Source organism: Polistes canadensis, unplaced genomic scaffold, assembly GCF_001313835.1.
Source record: "Polistes canadensis isolate GaletaPanama2010 unplaced genomic scaffold, ASM131383v1 scaffold_275, whole genome shotgun sequence".
Lineage (NCBI taxonomy): Eukaryota > Metazoa > Arthropoda > Insecta > Hymenoptera > Vespidae > Polistes > Polistes canadensis.
In genome coordinates this window covers 116008-127621 of record NW_014569822.1, presented here as the reverse complement: position 1 = coordinate 127621, position 11614 = coordinate 116008, and the positions used below count along the sequence as shown (strand labels likewise).

Sequence of the window (11614 nt, the reverse complement as noted above, 5' to 3'; positions counted from 1 at the left end):
ATTTTCACCGCAGCATGATAAAAATGACAAATAAGTTCCTTTTTATGATTTATCATAAAACAATCGTTGTATATACAAAGTAGACCATATAAATGGGAATACCTAAATATCTTCTTTATTTACGACTCTATGAAAAAACTTTACAGAATGAGGTTGCACTATTTTAAGGGTCAAATGTAATGGCAAATAAAAAATATTTTTGGGTCATTTTTTAAATAAGATTTCCAGGTCATCGGTATTGTTTTTAAATGGAACTATATATTTTGTGGAACATGACAAAACGAATAAAAATGATCTGCATGACTATATCATTCGGATCATTTATTCTCGAGATATTTAAATCTCATATCACTACATTATATATATATTTTAATTATTGCAAAGTAAAAATTATTTCTTAAAAAGTCACTGAATTTCATGGTAGTATTGTAGATTACATTTTTAGCAGGAAAAATTATTAATGTAACTTTCATTAATGATAGATCTACGTCATGGAATGTACATATTTTATTTCTTTTTTGTTTCCCTATTATAAACTGCATATTCGATTGAAAAATCTTTTATAATCGTAGAATTACATAATTATTTATAGTTATCTATGTTTAACTCATTGTCCATTAATAATACTGCATTATATCTGCATATATACGTATAAAACATGTTTTAATTAAATCCATCGATAAAGAAAGTTAGTTACAAAAGAAAGTAAATTATACATGCGTACATTTTGTTGTTAAATATAGAAACTAAATGATTGATGTTTCTGAAAAGAATTGTGTTCAAAACTATATAATTCTATTGGTTTTAATATGATTATAATTACATTAGACTGAAGATTTTTTACAATATTAAAATGATAATTTATAATGAAATAACACTTCTATTACAAAATAAGTTTTTTTTTTTATATAAATCGTATTACGTATAAATGACTTTAATGAAATATTTAAAATCTTTTATTTTTGTTTATTCTTAGACGATAGTATCAGCCAAAATCACTAACACAGTTTGAAAATGATAATCTTCTATCTATAAATTTCTTCTAATCAATAGGTATAGATTACAAGAACATCCAAATCTCAAAAAAGATCTATACGCATTGATATAAAAGCACAAAAAAAAGTAGAAGTTTATCAACTATATATTGAAATGCAACATTATTTGGATTTATATACTTTCTATAGAGCACCATGCTCAAAATATTAGGAAACAGTAGTTGAGAGCTTTAGGACTGAAAGGTCCTATACTGATAACTCCAATGGTTGACCATTTTCAAATAATATATATATATATGTATAATTTTTAAATAATTTGTAATTGAAATTGATATTCGCCTCTATTTAAAACTAAGCAACCGCACAAACTCAAAATCGCAAAAATAATTTGCGTAAATGCTGTATTTCTTGCGCCTTTTTGACAAACTCCACAAGTGAATACACTATTGGAGCATTTATAAGAACACTTTACGACACATATATTTCTAATACATCACATGGGTGCATAATCCAATTGCACCGTTAATTGCCTCACACCTGCCGCTTGAAAAATCATTTGAGTATGTGCAACCACATACTTTGGATCTACAGTTCGTGCTACTTCCAGTTTTATACAACCAACATAAACGTCAGAACAAAGCGTCCAGAAATGTGGTTCTTGTACACTATAAACTCCAGCCAATTGGGTCACTTTATTGTAACACTGTGGTAAAACATGATCCAAAGCTATAGGTTGTCTTTGCATAAGAATCTCCCAAGATTCTTTCATTAATGAGAGTACACTTAACACTATCAATATTGCAATGACCATGGAACAAATAGGATCAGCTATCATCCAACCAAACATTTGCATTAAGACAGCTGATATAATTACTCCTACAGATCCCAAAGTATCTGCTAATATGTGTAGAAAAACTCCTTTCATAATTTGAGAATTATTACTACTAAAAGTTGAATCTATTTCGATATCATGATGATTGTGACTATGATTATGATTCAAATGAGAATGGTCGTGCCCGCTATTATGAGAATGCGAATGACCATGACCACCATGACCGTGTCCATGTCCATGTTGAAAGGCATAGATTCCTATTAAATTCACTAAGAGTCCCAGCAGAGAAACAGCAAAGAGTCTTTCGTGTTTTATCTCAGGTGGCTCGATAGCTCTTTCAACAGCTTCGGACATTATAAAGAGCGCAACGAACAATAATAATAATCCATTAACGAATCCACCCAATACTTCTGCACGTACATAACCGTATGAGTATCGGTCATTGGCTCTCCATTTTGTAATAACCGATGCCGCCAAACCAAATAACAAACCAGTACAATCAAAAAACATGTGGAAACTATCTGAGATTAGGCCCAAACTGTTTGTCCATATTCCATACGATAATTCAACGAAAGCAAAAGATAAATTTAAAATCAGAAGCAAAAATAAGTTTCTGGTATTTTTGTCAGAAAAAATTAAACGCTTCCAACCGAGAAGCTTCTCCTTGATACGGCTGCCAAAATTGCATGAATCCTTGTGCGAATGTAGCGGAAGCATTTTGTTTAGGCGCCAGGGTTAATTATATTAAAAACACTCTCTGAAACAAAACAAATAATACATTATTATAATAATCATACATATATATGCAATAAAAAATGTGACAGTATTTATTTCTAACATCTGGTACATAAAAATAACAATTTAAATAGCTCATGGACAACCAATACTAATTCATTTAAAATCATTATAATATTTTATTTATAACGAGACTTACATTAACAATAATTATTTATTTTATCTTGAAAATTACTCTTAATACCATCGTAAATGTCTAAAGTAGTGTGACACGTTCATGGAAAAATGTTAACCTTTATTTATATTTTTCTAAATCTTACCCCCTTGTACAAAATCCAAAGCACTCAGGGATTACAATTAATCCAATAATAATTTGGATAATCTATGATTCTTCCTTAGAACGAATTCATGACAGCAAATCACTAATAATTCAACTTAAACGATCGTAAAGACATTCGTAGTATCGTCATGCTGTACAACAGCAGTAAGACTACTTATACATACGCGAGTATATCCTACATGTCGCTCAGTTCAATGTTTTTCAGTCGTTAAATAGATAGATAAGTGATTTGCTGGGTCTAACAACAAAATTCTAGAAAATTGTTCCATTTTATCGCAGTTCTAATCGTATATTTACAAAATTTCATAAAATTTCAAAAAAAAAAAGAAAAATCATTTGTTTCATTATTTGACGATAATTCTTTATAAAATAAAATAGGTCAAATATTTTGTATATTTTCTTTACTATTCGAAAAAATTATTATCGCCTTTATTATTACTTCTAATAAATTTCAAATTACTCTTAGTGACGAGATGATAAGTAATAAATGTCATGTCATTTTATATTCATATCTCGATATAGGTTATTTCAGGTTAATGGGTTTCGTTAAAATGTTTTTTAAAAACATGAAATTTTGTGTGTGTGTAATGCAAGAAATAAAATATTTTTCTAGTCTAGTTAACAGAAAAGTTTCGAATTATGTCACCATAAATTAATCAATTTATTATTTATATAATTATTAGTCAATTTTTTGTTTTCCACTTGTCAACATTCTCAATATATTCTTCAATATAATAGAAAAAGAAGATACATTCAAGATCATCGGAAATTAATTCAATGTTACGATTATTATTATAACATAAGAGGGAAATAAAAAACAAATTGAAATTACCTTTCTATTTTTAAAAAGTATATTTTGTAATTATAGAACATATTAAATCATTATTTTTATCATTATATTAAATCAGGAGTAATCGATAAAAGAGATGTATGACATTTAACTTATAAGTTAATGTATAAAACAATTGGGCAGTGATCGCTCCCATAAACACTGCTTCTTATAATATTATCGCATACTTTGTTTTGGATACGTTCAGATAACAAAAAGTAATCCAGTCTCCTAGAAATAAAATAAGTTGACAATAAAAGTATATACGTGTAATATTATATTTTATAACGATTATGCTTTTAATTCTTTTCTTAAATATCTTATAAAAATATATCATTGTTAATGATGACATATATAAGCTCTTATAACTCAAGCGTGTTAAACTGAATACGTGTAAATGGAATAAGTCAAAATAAGAGCAATATTTCTAAGCTTACCAGCCAATATTTTTATTCCTTGAATTGGCAAAGTATGACCAAAAAGTGTAAGCGCCTACTTTATCTGGATATAACATCCTGAATGTATCGACAAATCCTTGATCTAAAAAGTCAGTCATACCATCTCGTTCTTCTTTAGTAAATCCAGCATTTTTTGTATTGGTTTTAGGATTCGCTAAATCTGTAAAAGATAACATTGATTTTTTGTTTTTTAAATAATCTTTTATTTATTGAAAATAAAAAATGATTGTATTTACCGATTTCTTGATGAGCCACGTTCATATCTCCGCAGATAATGACAGGTTTTTTCTTATCTAATTCTTTAACATACAATTTGAATTTTTCATTCCATTCTAATCTTTTAGGCATAGTTATCAGCTTCGCTCCAGCATTTGGTACGTCTACAAAATATAATAATTTGAAAATATATTAATTAAAGATACATTAGATTCACTCTAAGTTACTAATAAATATAAATATTGTAATTATAATAATTTGATTATTTCTGCATTATAATACAATATGATATGTGATAAAGTATAATACTTTATACGTATATAAAAACTTGTATATATTATTATAAATAACTCACAAACATTTAACAAGAAAAAGTTTGGATATTCTGCTGTAATTAATCTGCCTTCTTCATCGAGCTTTGAATTATTTAAACCGTACTTGACATTAATAGGTTTTTCTTTTGTATATAAAGCTACACCGCAATAGCCAGCTTTTTTGCCTGTTATAAAGGTAGACATTTGTTAAATAAATTAGTAAATTAATATAATGTATATAAATATGTGCTTAAGATTTATTTTTACTATCTGTGTAGTAATGATGATATCCTGGCACTTTTACTTCGCTTGGCAGTTTATTAGTATCGCATTTAGTTTCTTGCAGTGCGACAATATCTGCATTTTCCTTGATAATATAATCCATTCCATTTTTCTGCATCATAAAATATCAATATTGAATTTTTACATTACTTATACGTATATGATCATATAACTGTACAATAAATACATAAGTAAAATTTACCTTTATTACTGCTCTAATCCCAGAAACATTCCATGTACTTATTTTTAAATTATATTTCATTCCTTCCGCATTAAGTTTATCGCAATCAAAATGAATCTCATTTAAGTTAGTGTCAACTTTATTAAGAGCTGGTTTATTATCAATTTTAGCTTTTTTAGCAATAGGTTCTTCATTTCCATTTGCTTTACGTTTATTTTTGGAAGTTAGTTCTTTCAAGGAATCGACAATAGGTTTTTTAACAGTTTCTTTAGAATTCTTAACAACTTCTTTATTGACTTCTTTCTCTTTTGCTTTGGTGTTTCTTTTAGTAGATTTTTCAGAAATTTTCATTGATTCTTCTGTTTCTTCTGTGGAAGATTCTCCAGATTCTTTACTAGAATCAGAATTCTTTTTTAAAACTGTTTTAGATGATTTTTTATCTTTAGCAAGTTGTTTACTTTTGGATACATTGGTCTAAAATTAAACAAAAATATTGAATCATTGAAATATTACATACATTATATTATATTAATGGATATTTTTTACCAACCTTCGACACTTTACTTTTCTTTGGTGGCATATTGATTATTCTTTGACTTTGGATATAAATTAACTTTAATACAAATTCGATATATGTATATATTAATGTAAATAAAAGAGTTATTTTTTAATACACTTTTTATATATCAGATAAAATAACATAAATTAATACAAAATTTCATATTTCTACATCGAAAAAATAATAGCCGAATTTAATGGAGAGAAAATAAAGAGAGAAGAGACACTGAATCGCGCGGGATATTTGATGCGCATGTGATTACATATGAAATGTAATTTATGTCAGTTTCATCAATAGGTAGAAGCAAAAAATACCAAAATATATCATATGGAACGTGCAGGGACCATGACAAAAGTCCCTAGCACCCTAGCGTTTTGAATCAATATCGATATCTCGCAAGAATCGATGTTATTTCATCGAAAGGGTGAACTTATATTTAATTCTATGGTCTAGTATCGTGCGAAACCTAATCTATATAGTATGATTATACAATAAAATATTAACAATGTGCAGAAAAAATGACATAGACAATTAACACAGAATAATAGAAGTTTCATCAGCTGTCTACATGTTTTTTTATGAAAACTTTATCCTAAATTAAATATATCTTTTGCTTGGTCGTTTTAATGTTTTGTCAGAAAAATGTTTGGTTCTCGAGTGATATTTTGTATTCAAGGAAAAACTCATTATTTGTGAGTCCATATAATTAAAACGAATATTATTTCTTTTGTATATGTCATATATATTTATATACGTATATTATTTTTATGCAATATACCTAGTGTTCGATCTCCTCATTTGGCAAGACCACGTGAACTATTCATTAAAGAATATCATCCAAGTAAGATAAGGTTATGCAGTCATGTAAAAAATATAAAACAAAGATTAGCTTCTAATGTTGTTAAGGTAATAAAATAATGATTATACGTACAAGACTTTTCATTTATTTCTTTTATAATGTTTCAAATAATTGTATTATTTGTTGAAGGTAGAAACCATTGATTTGGAAAAACTGGAACAATCAAAAGTGAAAAGTTCAGAAGAATATGAGAATTTGAAGAAAGGCGACTTATATAAGGTAAATACGAAATGATAAATATGATTATTTAAATAATGATTTTATCAAACATATATATCTCTTAGGGAAATACACGTGAAAAATATGAAAGTGAAAATAAAACAACAAATGATACAAAATTAACAGAAAATGAAATTTTATATAAAGGTGGAGTATTTATATTCATTAATACAATTGCCTCTGTAAATAATTACTTAATATATATATGTATGTTTTATATTTTTTAGATGTATCTAAACTTTACCCAGAAAGCCATAGTGCTGTAGCAAGTATTTATCAAATTCTAAACCATGAACTAGGTGACCAAAGTTTACTTCGTATACAATATAAGAGCTGCAAAATTAAAAAACAATTATTTTGGGAATGTACTTACTTAGTTTCTTGGCCTACAAAAATGTCATTTACTGCAATGAAGGAATCTAAAAAGTCTGCTTCAAATGAGGCAGCATTCAGGTGTTTATGCTGGTTGCATGAGCAAGGTAGATTAAAGGGTAATAAACCGATAATATATACGAAAGACGAAATACAAGCTAAATCGCACAAACCTGTTCCTATTCATTTGGATTCTGACGTTTTGAAGGAAGTCAAAGAATTGCTTCAAATATACAAAGTGGTAAGTTTGCAGTAACATATATATATATATTAGAGATATTAATACCAAAAAATTTCATTTGACTTTAGGATGTGAAAAATATAATTGAATCTCCTAAATCAAGCAATGATCTTTTTACTTTGCACAAAGGAAATGACATCGATAAAATATCTACATCATTGTCGTATTGCTGTAAACGTAATGAATTACTTCAAGATAGATTATCTAAAATGGTTAACGAGTATATTGATCTTCCTATTTTGCAATATAAGTAAGAAAATATATGTTTTTATAAATTTTTACTTATGAATTTCTATGGTAATAACTTATATAAGTAATAATACTTTATTATTTTCAGGGAAGAAATACTCGAGAAATTGAAAAATAATAACATTTTATTAATTAGAGGTAGTACGGGTTGTGGTAAAACAACACAAGTTCCTCAATTTATAATGGATTCTTATATAAAACAGGGAAATGCTACAGAGTGTAATGTTTTGATATCGCAGCCTCGCAGAATTTCTGCTATTTCTTTAGCAGAACGTATTGCTTCAGAAAGAGGAGAAACTGTTGGGGATGTAGTGGGATATTGTGTACGATTACAGAAACAATATCCACAGTTTCCTGGTGGAATGCTTTTTTGTACCACTGGTATTTTATGTCAAATAATACAGAACAATCCTAATTTGAAAGGATACAGCCATGTTATTTTGGATGAAGTTCACGAACGTACAATGGAAATTGACATACTTTTTGTTTTACTTAAAAGAGCGCTTTTAAATAATCCCTCATTGAAACTTATTGTTATGTCTGCGACTATTAACACTGAATTATTTTCAAAATATTTAAATTGTGATACGATTGATGTACACGGTAAGATGTTCCCTGTTAAAATGCATTTCCTCGAAGATTTTAAGAATATATTACCTACGCCAGGAAAACAAAAGAATCTGGATTTCCATGAAAATGATATAAATAAAAATACAGATTTACTAACGATTAATTCCCAAGAAATTGTAAGTCTTATAAAATGGATTCTTAATAAAAAATCACCTGGTACAATATTATGCTTCTTGCCAGGATGGTTTGAAATTAAGAATGTGAAATCTTTACTTACGATGGATAATTCAATAAAACAAAAATTGTTGATACTTCAGCTTCACTCTAAATTATCGATTGGTAAACAGCACAGAATATTTGATCCAGCACCAGAGAACACTATAAAAATTATTTTAGCTACAGATATTGCTGAGACTGGAATTACAGTTCCTGATGTTGTATATGTGATAGATACTACTATTAAAAATAATCCTATATGGGATAATAACAAACTTAGTATTCAGTCTCAAAGAATATCACAAGCAAATATACAACAAAGGTAATTATTAATAAATATTATAATTCATTTATTAATACAAATGTTATATTATTAATAATTGTTTCATATAAGATATTCTATATATATATATTAGAAAAGGAAGAGCTGGTCGAGTACAAGCTGGTGAAAGTTATCATTTTATAACAGAAAAGGAATATAATAATTTACGCTCTAATCCATTGCCTGAGATATTATTCAGTCCTCTGGAAACAATAATTATTAATATTAAATGTCATACTGATGAGAAGTTTGCACAATTTTGTGAACATATGATTGAACCACCTAGTCGGACAGTAATATATAATGCATTAAAAACATTAATGCAATTAGATATTATTGATGAACATGAACATTTAACTCCATTAGGAAAACGATTAGCATATATTTCTATACATCCGTCTTTAGGCAAAGCTCTAATTCTTTCAACAATTTTTAAGTAAGCCGAAGTAATGTTATACGTATAAATTTATATTTTACTTTGTAAAGATATAATTTTCTAAAACTAAAAATTATATATATTATTTTATAGATGCTCAGAACCTGTGCTATCTATTGCTACACTTAATTCCATGGACCAAGATATTTTTGTAAACACATTAATTGATAAATCTTCTAAAAAAGAAGTTAAGGAGCTTTATCATCAAACAAGTGATCATCTTGCTGTGGCTAAGTTATATGAAGAATGGGAAAAACATTCGAATGAAAGCTATTATAAAAATGAATTGTTCTGTAATGAAAAGAATATTAATCCTTTCCGGATGCAATTATTTATGAGTATGTATCTATGTTTATAATATATTTTATATATATTTAATCACTAAACTTTTAATTTCTTACTGAGTAAATTTTTTACATTTTTATAGAAATACGTGATATGATTTCTAATAGATTGCAGATCTATGGTATACAAAATCATGATCATAGCTATGATTTAGAAATACCTCCAAGTAAAGATACATACTGTGACGAATTGATTTGTGGCATTATGTTGTCTTCTACGAATAAGTTAATTCAAAAAAATGATCTTTCTTATTACAGAGGTATTTTTAAAAAAAGAACTGAATTTAAAAATGAGTACGTATATAAATATTTGTTATAAATAAAAACTATAAATGTGTGTGTGAATATTCTAATAATATATTTATTTCAGGAGTAATCGTCCAGCTAAGATAATGATAGAAAGTGTGAACTATAAAAGAACATCTTGGCCTAGCTCATATTTGACGTATCTTCATGGTGTGAATCGTGAAAAAATACCTTACATGCTAGTATATAATTCTAGCATAATATCTCCCTTAACCATTTTACTTTTCGGTACAGGTTGCATACGTAACGAAGTACGTCGTAAATTTTAATTTTGATTTTGATCGTCATTAAAATAATATATGAAATAGAAAACAAAAATTAAAATCAATTATTTTTCTATTTTTTAGCCCAAAAACGACTCTGATAATCAGGAAACTATCACTTTTATATTAGAAGGACGGAAGACACTGAAGTTTTCATGTACATCAGAGTAAATATTTTTTATTTCATTTAATTTTATAAAATTTTAATAACTACCCATTATATATAAATATTAATTGAGAATTTTTTGCAGGGAAGTAGAAATGCTTATATCATTCCGTAAAGTTATTTGGTCTGTAGTCAATTATTTTCTTACAATAGATAATCGTTGTTCCAGTTTGGATAATGAATTAAGTTTTATGAATGAGTACAGATCAGAAATGTTACGAGTACTTTCTAAAATGTTAGATACAAGTGCTAAAGAAAATAAAAAGGTACAATAATAGAAATCGATGATTATTAAATGACAAAAAAAAACAAATATCAAATGATTAGTCAATGTGCGTGCGCTTTCCTATTCGTATAAGTTTTCTAATATCATACAAAAACAAATATCTACATCTGTATAATATGTTCGACCAATATTATATAACTTATTTTTGTTGCCATGGCTAGTTAACAGTAGAAGATAAGAGAAGTGAAATGTGTGAGATGAGCGGATAGGATGAACGTTTAATATTAAATAAATTCCCCTTAAGAAATTTTAATTTTTTTTTCTTATTAAGGTCACCAAGTATTGTGTATAATATACTTATTATAATTGATAAAATTTTTCATGGTGTAAGCGTTCAAATACTTTCGTGGGAGAGTCACTGTATATAAATACTAAAGTGATATAAAATATTAACAAAATTAAGTATTCTATTAGATATATGGAAGATTAGTACTTAATGAGTTTGAGTATTATATCTATATCTATATCTATATATATATATATATATATATATTTACCTGATTTATATACATTTTGCAGGGAACCGGAAGCATGCGCTTCTAATTTCATTAAAAAGAATTTCTTGTGTATTAAATGATAAATAATATACAATATTATAAAAAATTCATTTTCATAAATACTTAAAAATAAATATTTAAATATAGTAATGAATTAAGAATAAATTATAATTTATAACAGTGATAAATTATCAAACAATAAAAAAAGAAAAAGATTGTTAACTAAATTATTATTCAACTTGATATAAAATTTTCGAGAAGATAAAATATACGATATATGTATATGGCAACTATAACAACTGAACTATATAATAATCTAATAAAATTAAACTTTTTATCTTTTAATATTATAATTATTCTTAAATTAATAATAAACTGTGACTCGTACGCGAAGAACTCATTAAATCATGTTAATTTAAGATTACTCATTTGAAATAAGATACTAATATTTATATACTGCATATTTTAAAATTCTAACAAATGTATATGTTACCGTCAAAGCCTACTAGCAATGACTAAATTCCGGC

The 11614-nt window shown here is 26.8% G+C and overlaps 3 protein-coding genes across 4 annotated transcripts; 1 reads left to right on the top strand and 2 right to left on the bottom strand.

Moving 5' to 3' along the window:
• Window positions 1-238: 238 nt before the first annotated feature.
• Window positions 239-3181, bottom strand: LOC106790983 (zinc transporter 7). 2 transcript variants are annotated; one of them, XM_014756279.1, is made up of 2 exons: window positions 2762-3181; window positions 239-2584 (listed from the first exon to the last, which is right to left on the bottom strand). In XM_014756279.1, the coding sequence occupies exon 2, from the start codon at window positions 2542-2544 to the stop codon at window positions 1489-1491; it is 1056 nt and encodes a 351-aa protein (XP_014611765.1). In that variant the 5' UTR covers window positions 2545-2584; window positions 2762-3181; the 3' UTR covers window positions 239-1488. The 2 variants fall into 2 exon arrangements, with proteins under 2 accessions (XP_014611765.1, XP_014611764.1); XM_014756278.1 differs by having other exon boundaries at window positions 2883-3179.
• Window positions 3182-3735: 554 nt separating this feature from the next.
• On the bottom strand, window positions 3736-6018 carry LOC106790979 (exodeoxyribonuclease). The gene is made up of 7 exons (XM_014756275.1): window positions 5733-6018; window positions 5204-5656; window positions 4987-5113; window positions 4761-4904; window positions 4426-4569; window positions 4169-4349; window positions 3736-3962 (listed from the first exon to the last, which is right to left on the bottom strand). Exons 1-7 carry the CDS (start codon window positions 5760-5762, stop codon window positions 3845-3847), a joined length of 1197 nt encoding a protein of 398 aa, XP_014611761.1. The 5' UTR covers window positions 5763-6018; the 3' UTR covers window positions 3736-3844.
• Window positions 6019-6930: 912 nt separating this feature from the next.
• On the top strand, window positions 6931-10843 carry LOC106790992 (putative ATP-dependent RNA helicase DHX30). The gene is made up of 10 exons (XM_014756295.1): window positions 6931-6966; window positions 7047-7432; window positions 7501-7682; window positions 7770-8789; window positions 8884-9225; window positions 9319-9563; window positions 9653-9863; window positions 9940-10126; window positions 10223-10305; window positions 10390-10843. Exons 2-10 carry the CDS (start codon window positions 7214-7216, stop codon window positions 10577-10579), a joined length of 2679 nt encoding a protein of 892 aa, XP_014611781.1. The 5' UTR covers window positions 6931-6966; window positions 7047-7213; the 3' UTR covers window positions 10580-10843.
• The last annotated feature ends 771 nt before the right edge of the window (window positions 10844-11614 follow it).

Coding starts and splice junctions, on each gene's coding strand:
- LOC106790992 (XM_014756295.1), top strand. CDS start 7,214: ATGTCATTTACTGCAATGAAGGAATCTAAAAAGTCTGCTTCAAATGAG. Junction 9,226..9,318: donor ATTCTTTCAACAATTTTTAA/GTAAGCCGAAGT, acceptor ATTATTTTATAG/ATGCTCAGAACCTGTGCTAT. Junction 10,306..10,389: donor AAGTTTTCATGTACATCAGA/GTAAATATTTTT, acceptor AATTTTTTGCAG/GGAAGTAGAAATGCTTATAT.
- LOC106790983 (XM_014756279.1), bottom strand. CDS start 2,544: ATGCTTCCGCTACATTCGCACAAGGATTCATGCAATTTTGGCAGCCGT.
- LOC106790979 (XM_014756275.1), bottom strand. CDS start 5,762: ATGCCACCAAAGAAAAGTAAAGTGTCGAAG. Junction 5,114..5,203: donor GGATTAGAGCAGTAATAAAG/GTAAATTTTACT, acceptor TTTATGATGCAG/AAAAATGGAATGGATTATAT. Junction 4,350..4,425: donor CGTGGCTCATCAAGAAATCG/GTAAATACAATC, acceptor TATCTTTTACAG/ATTTAGCGAATCCTAAAACC.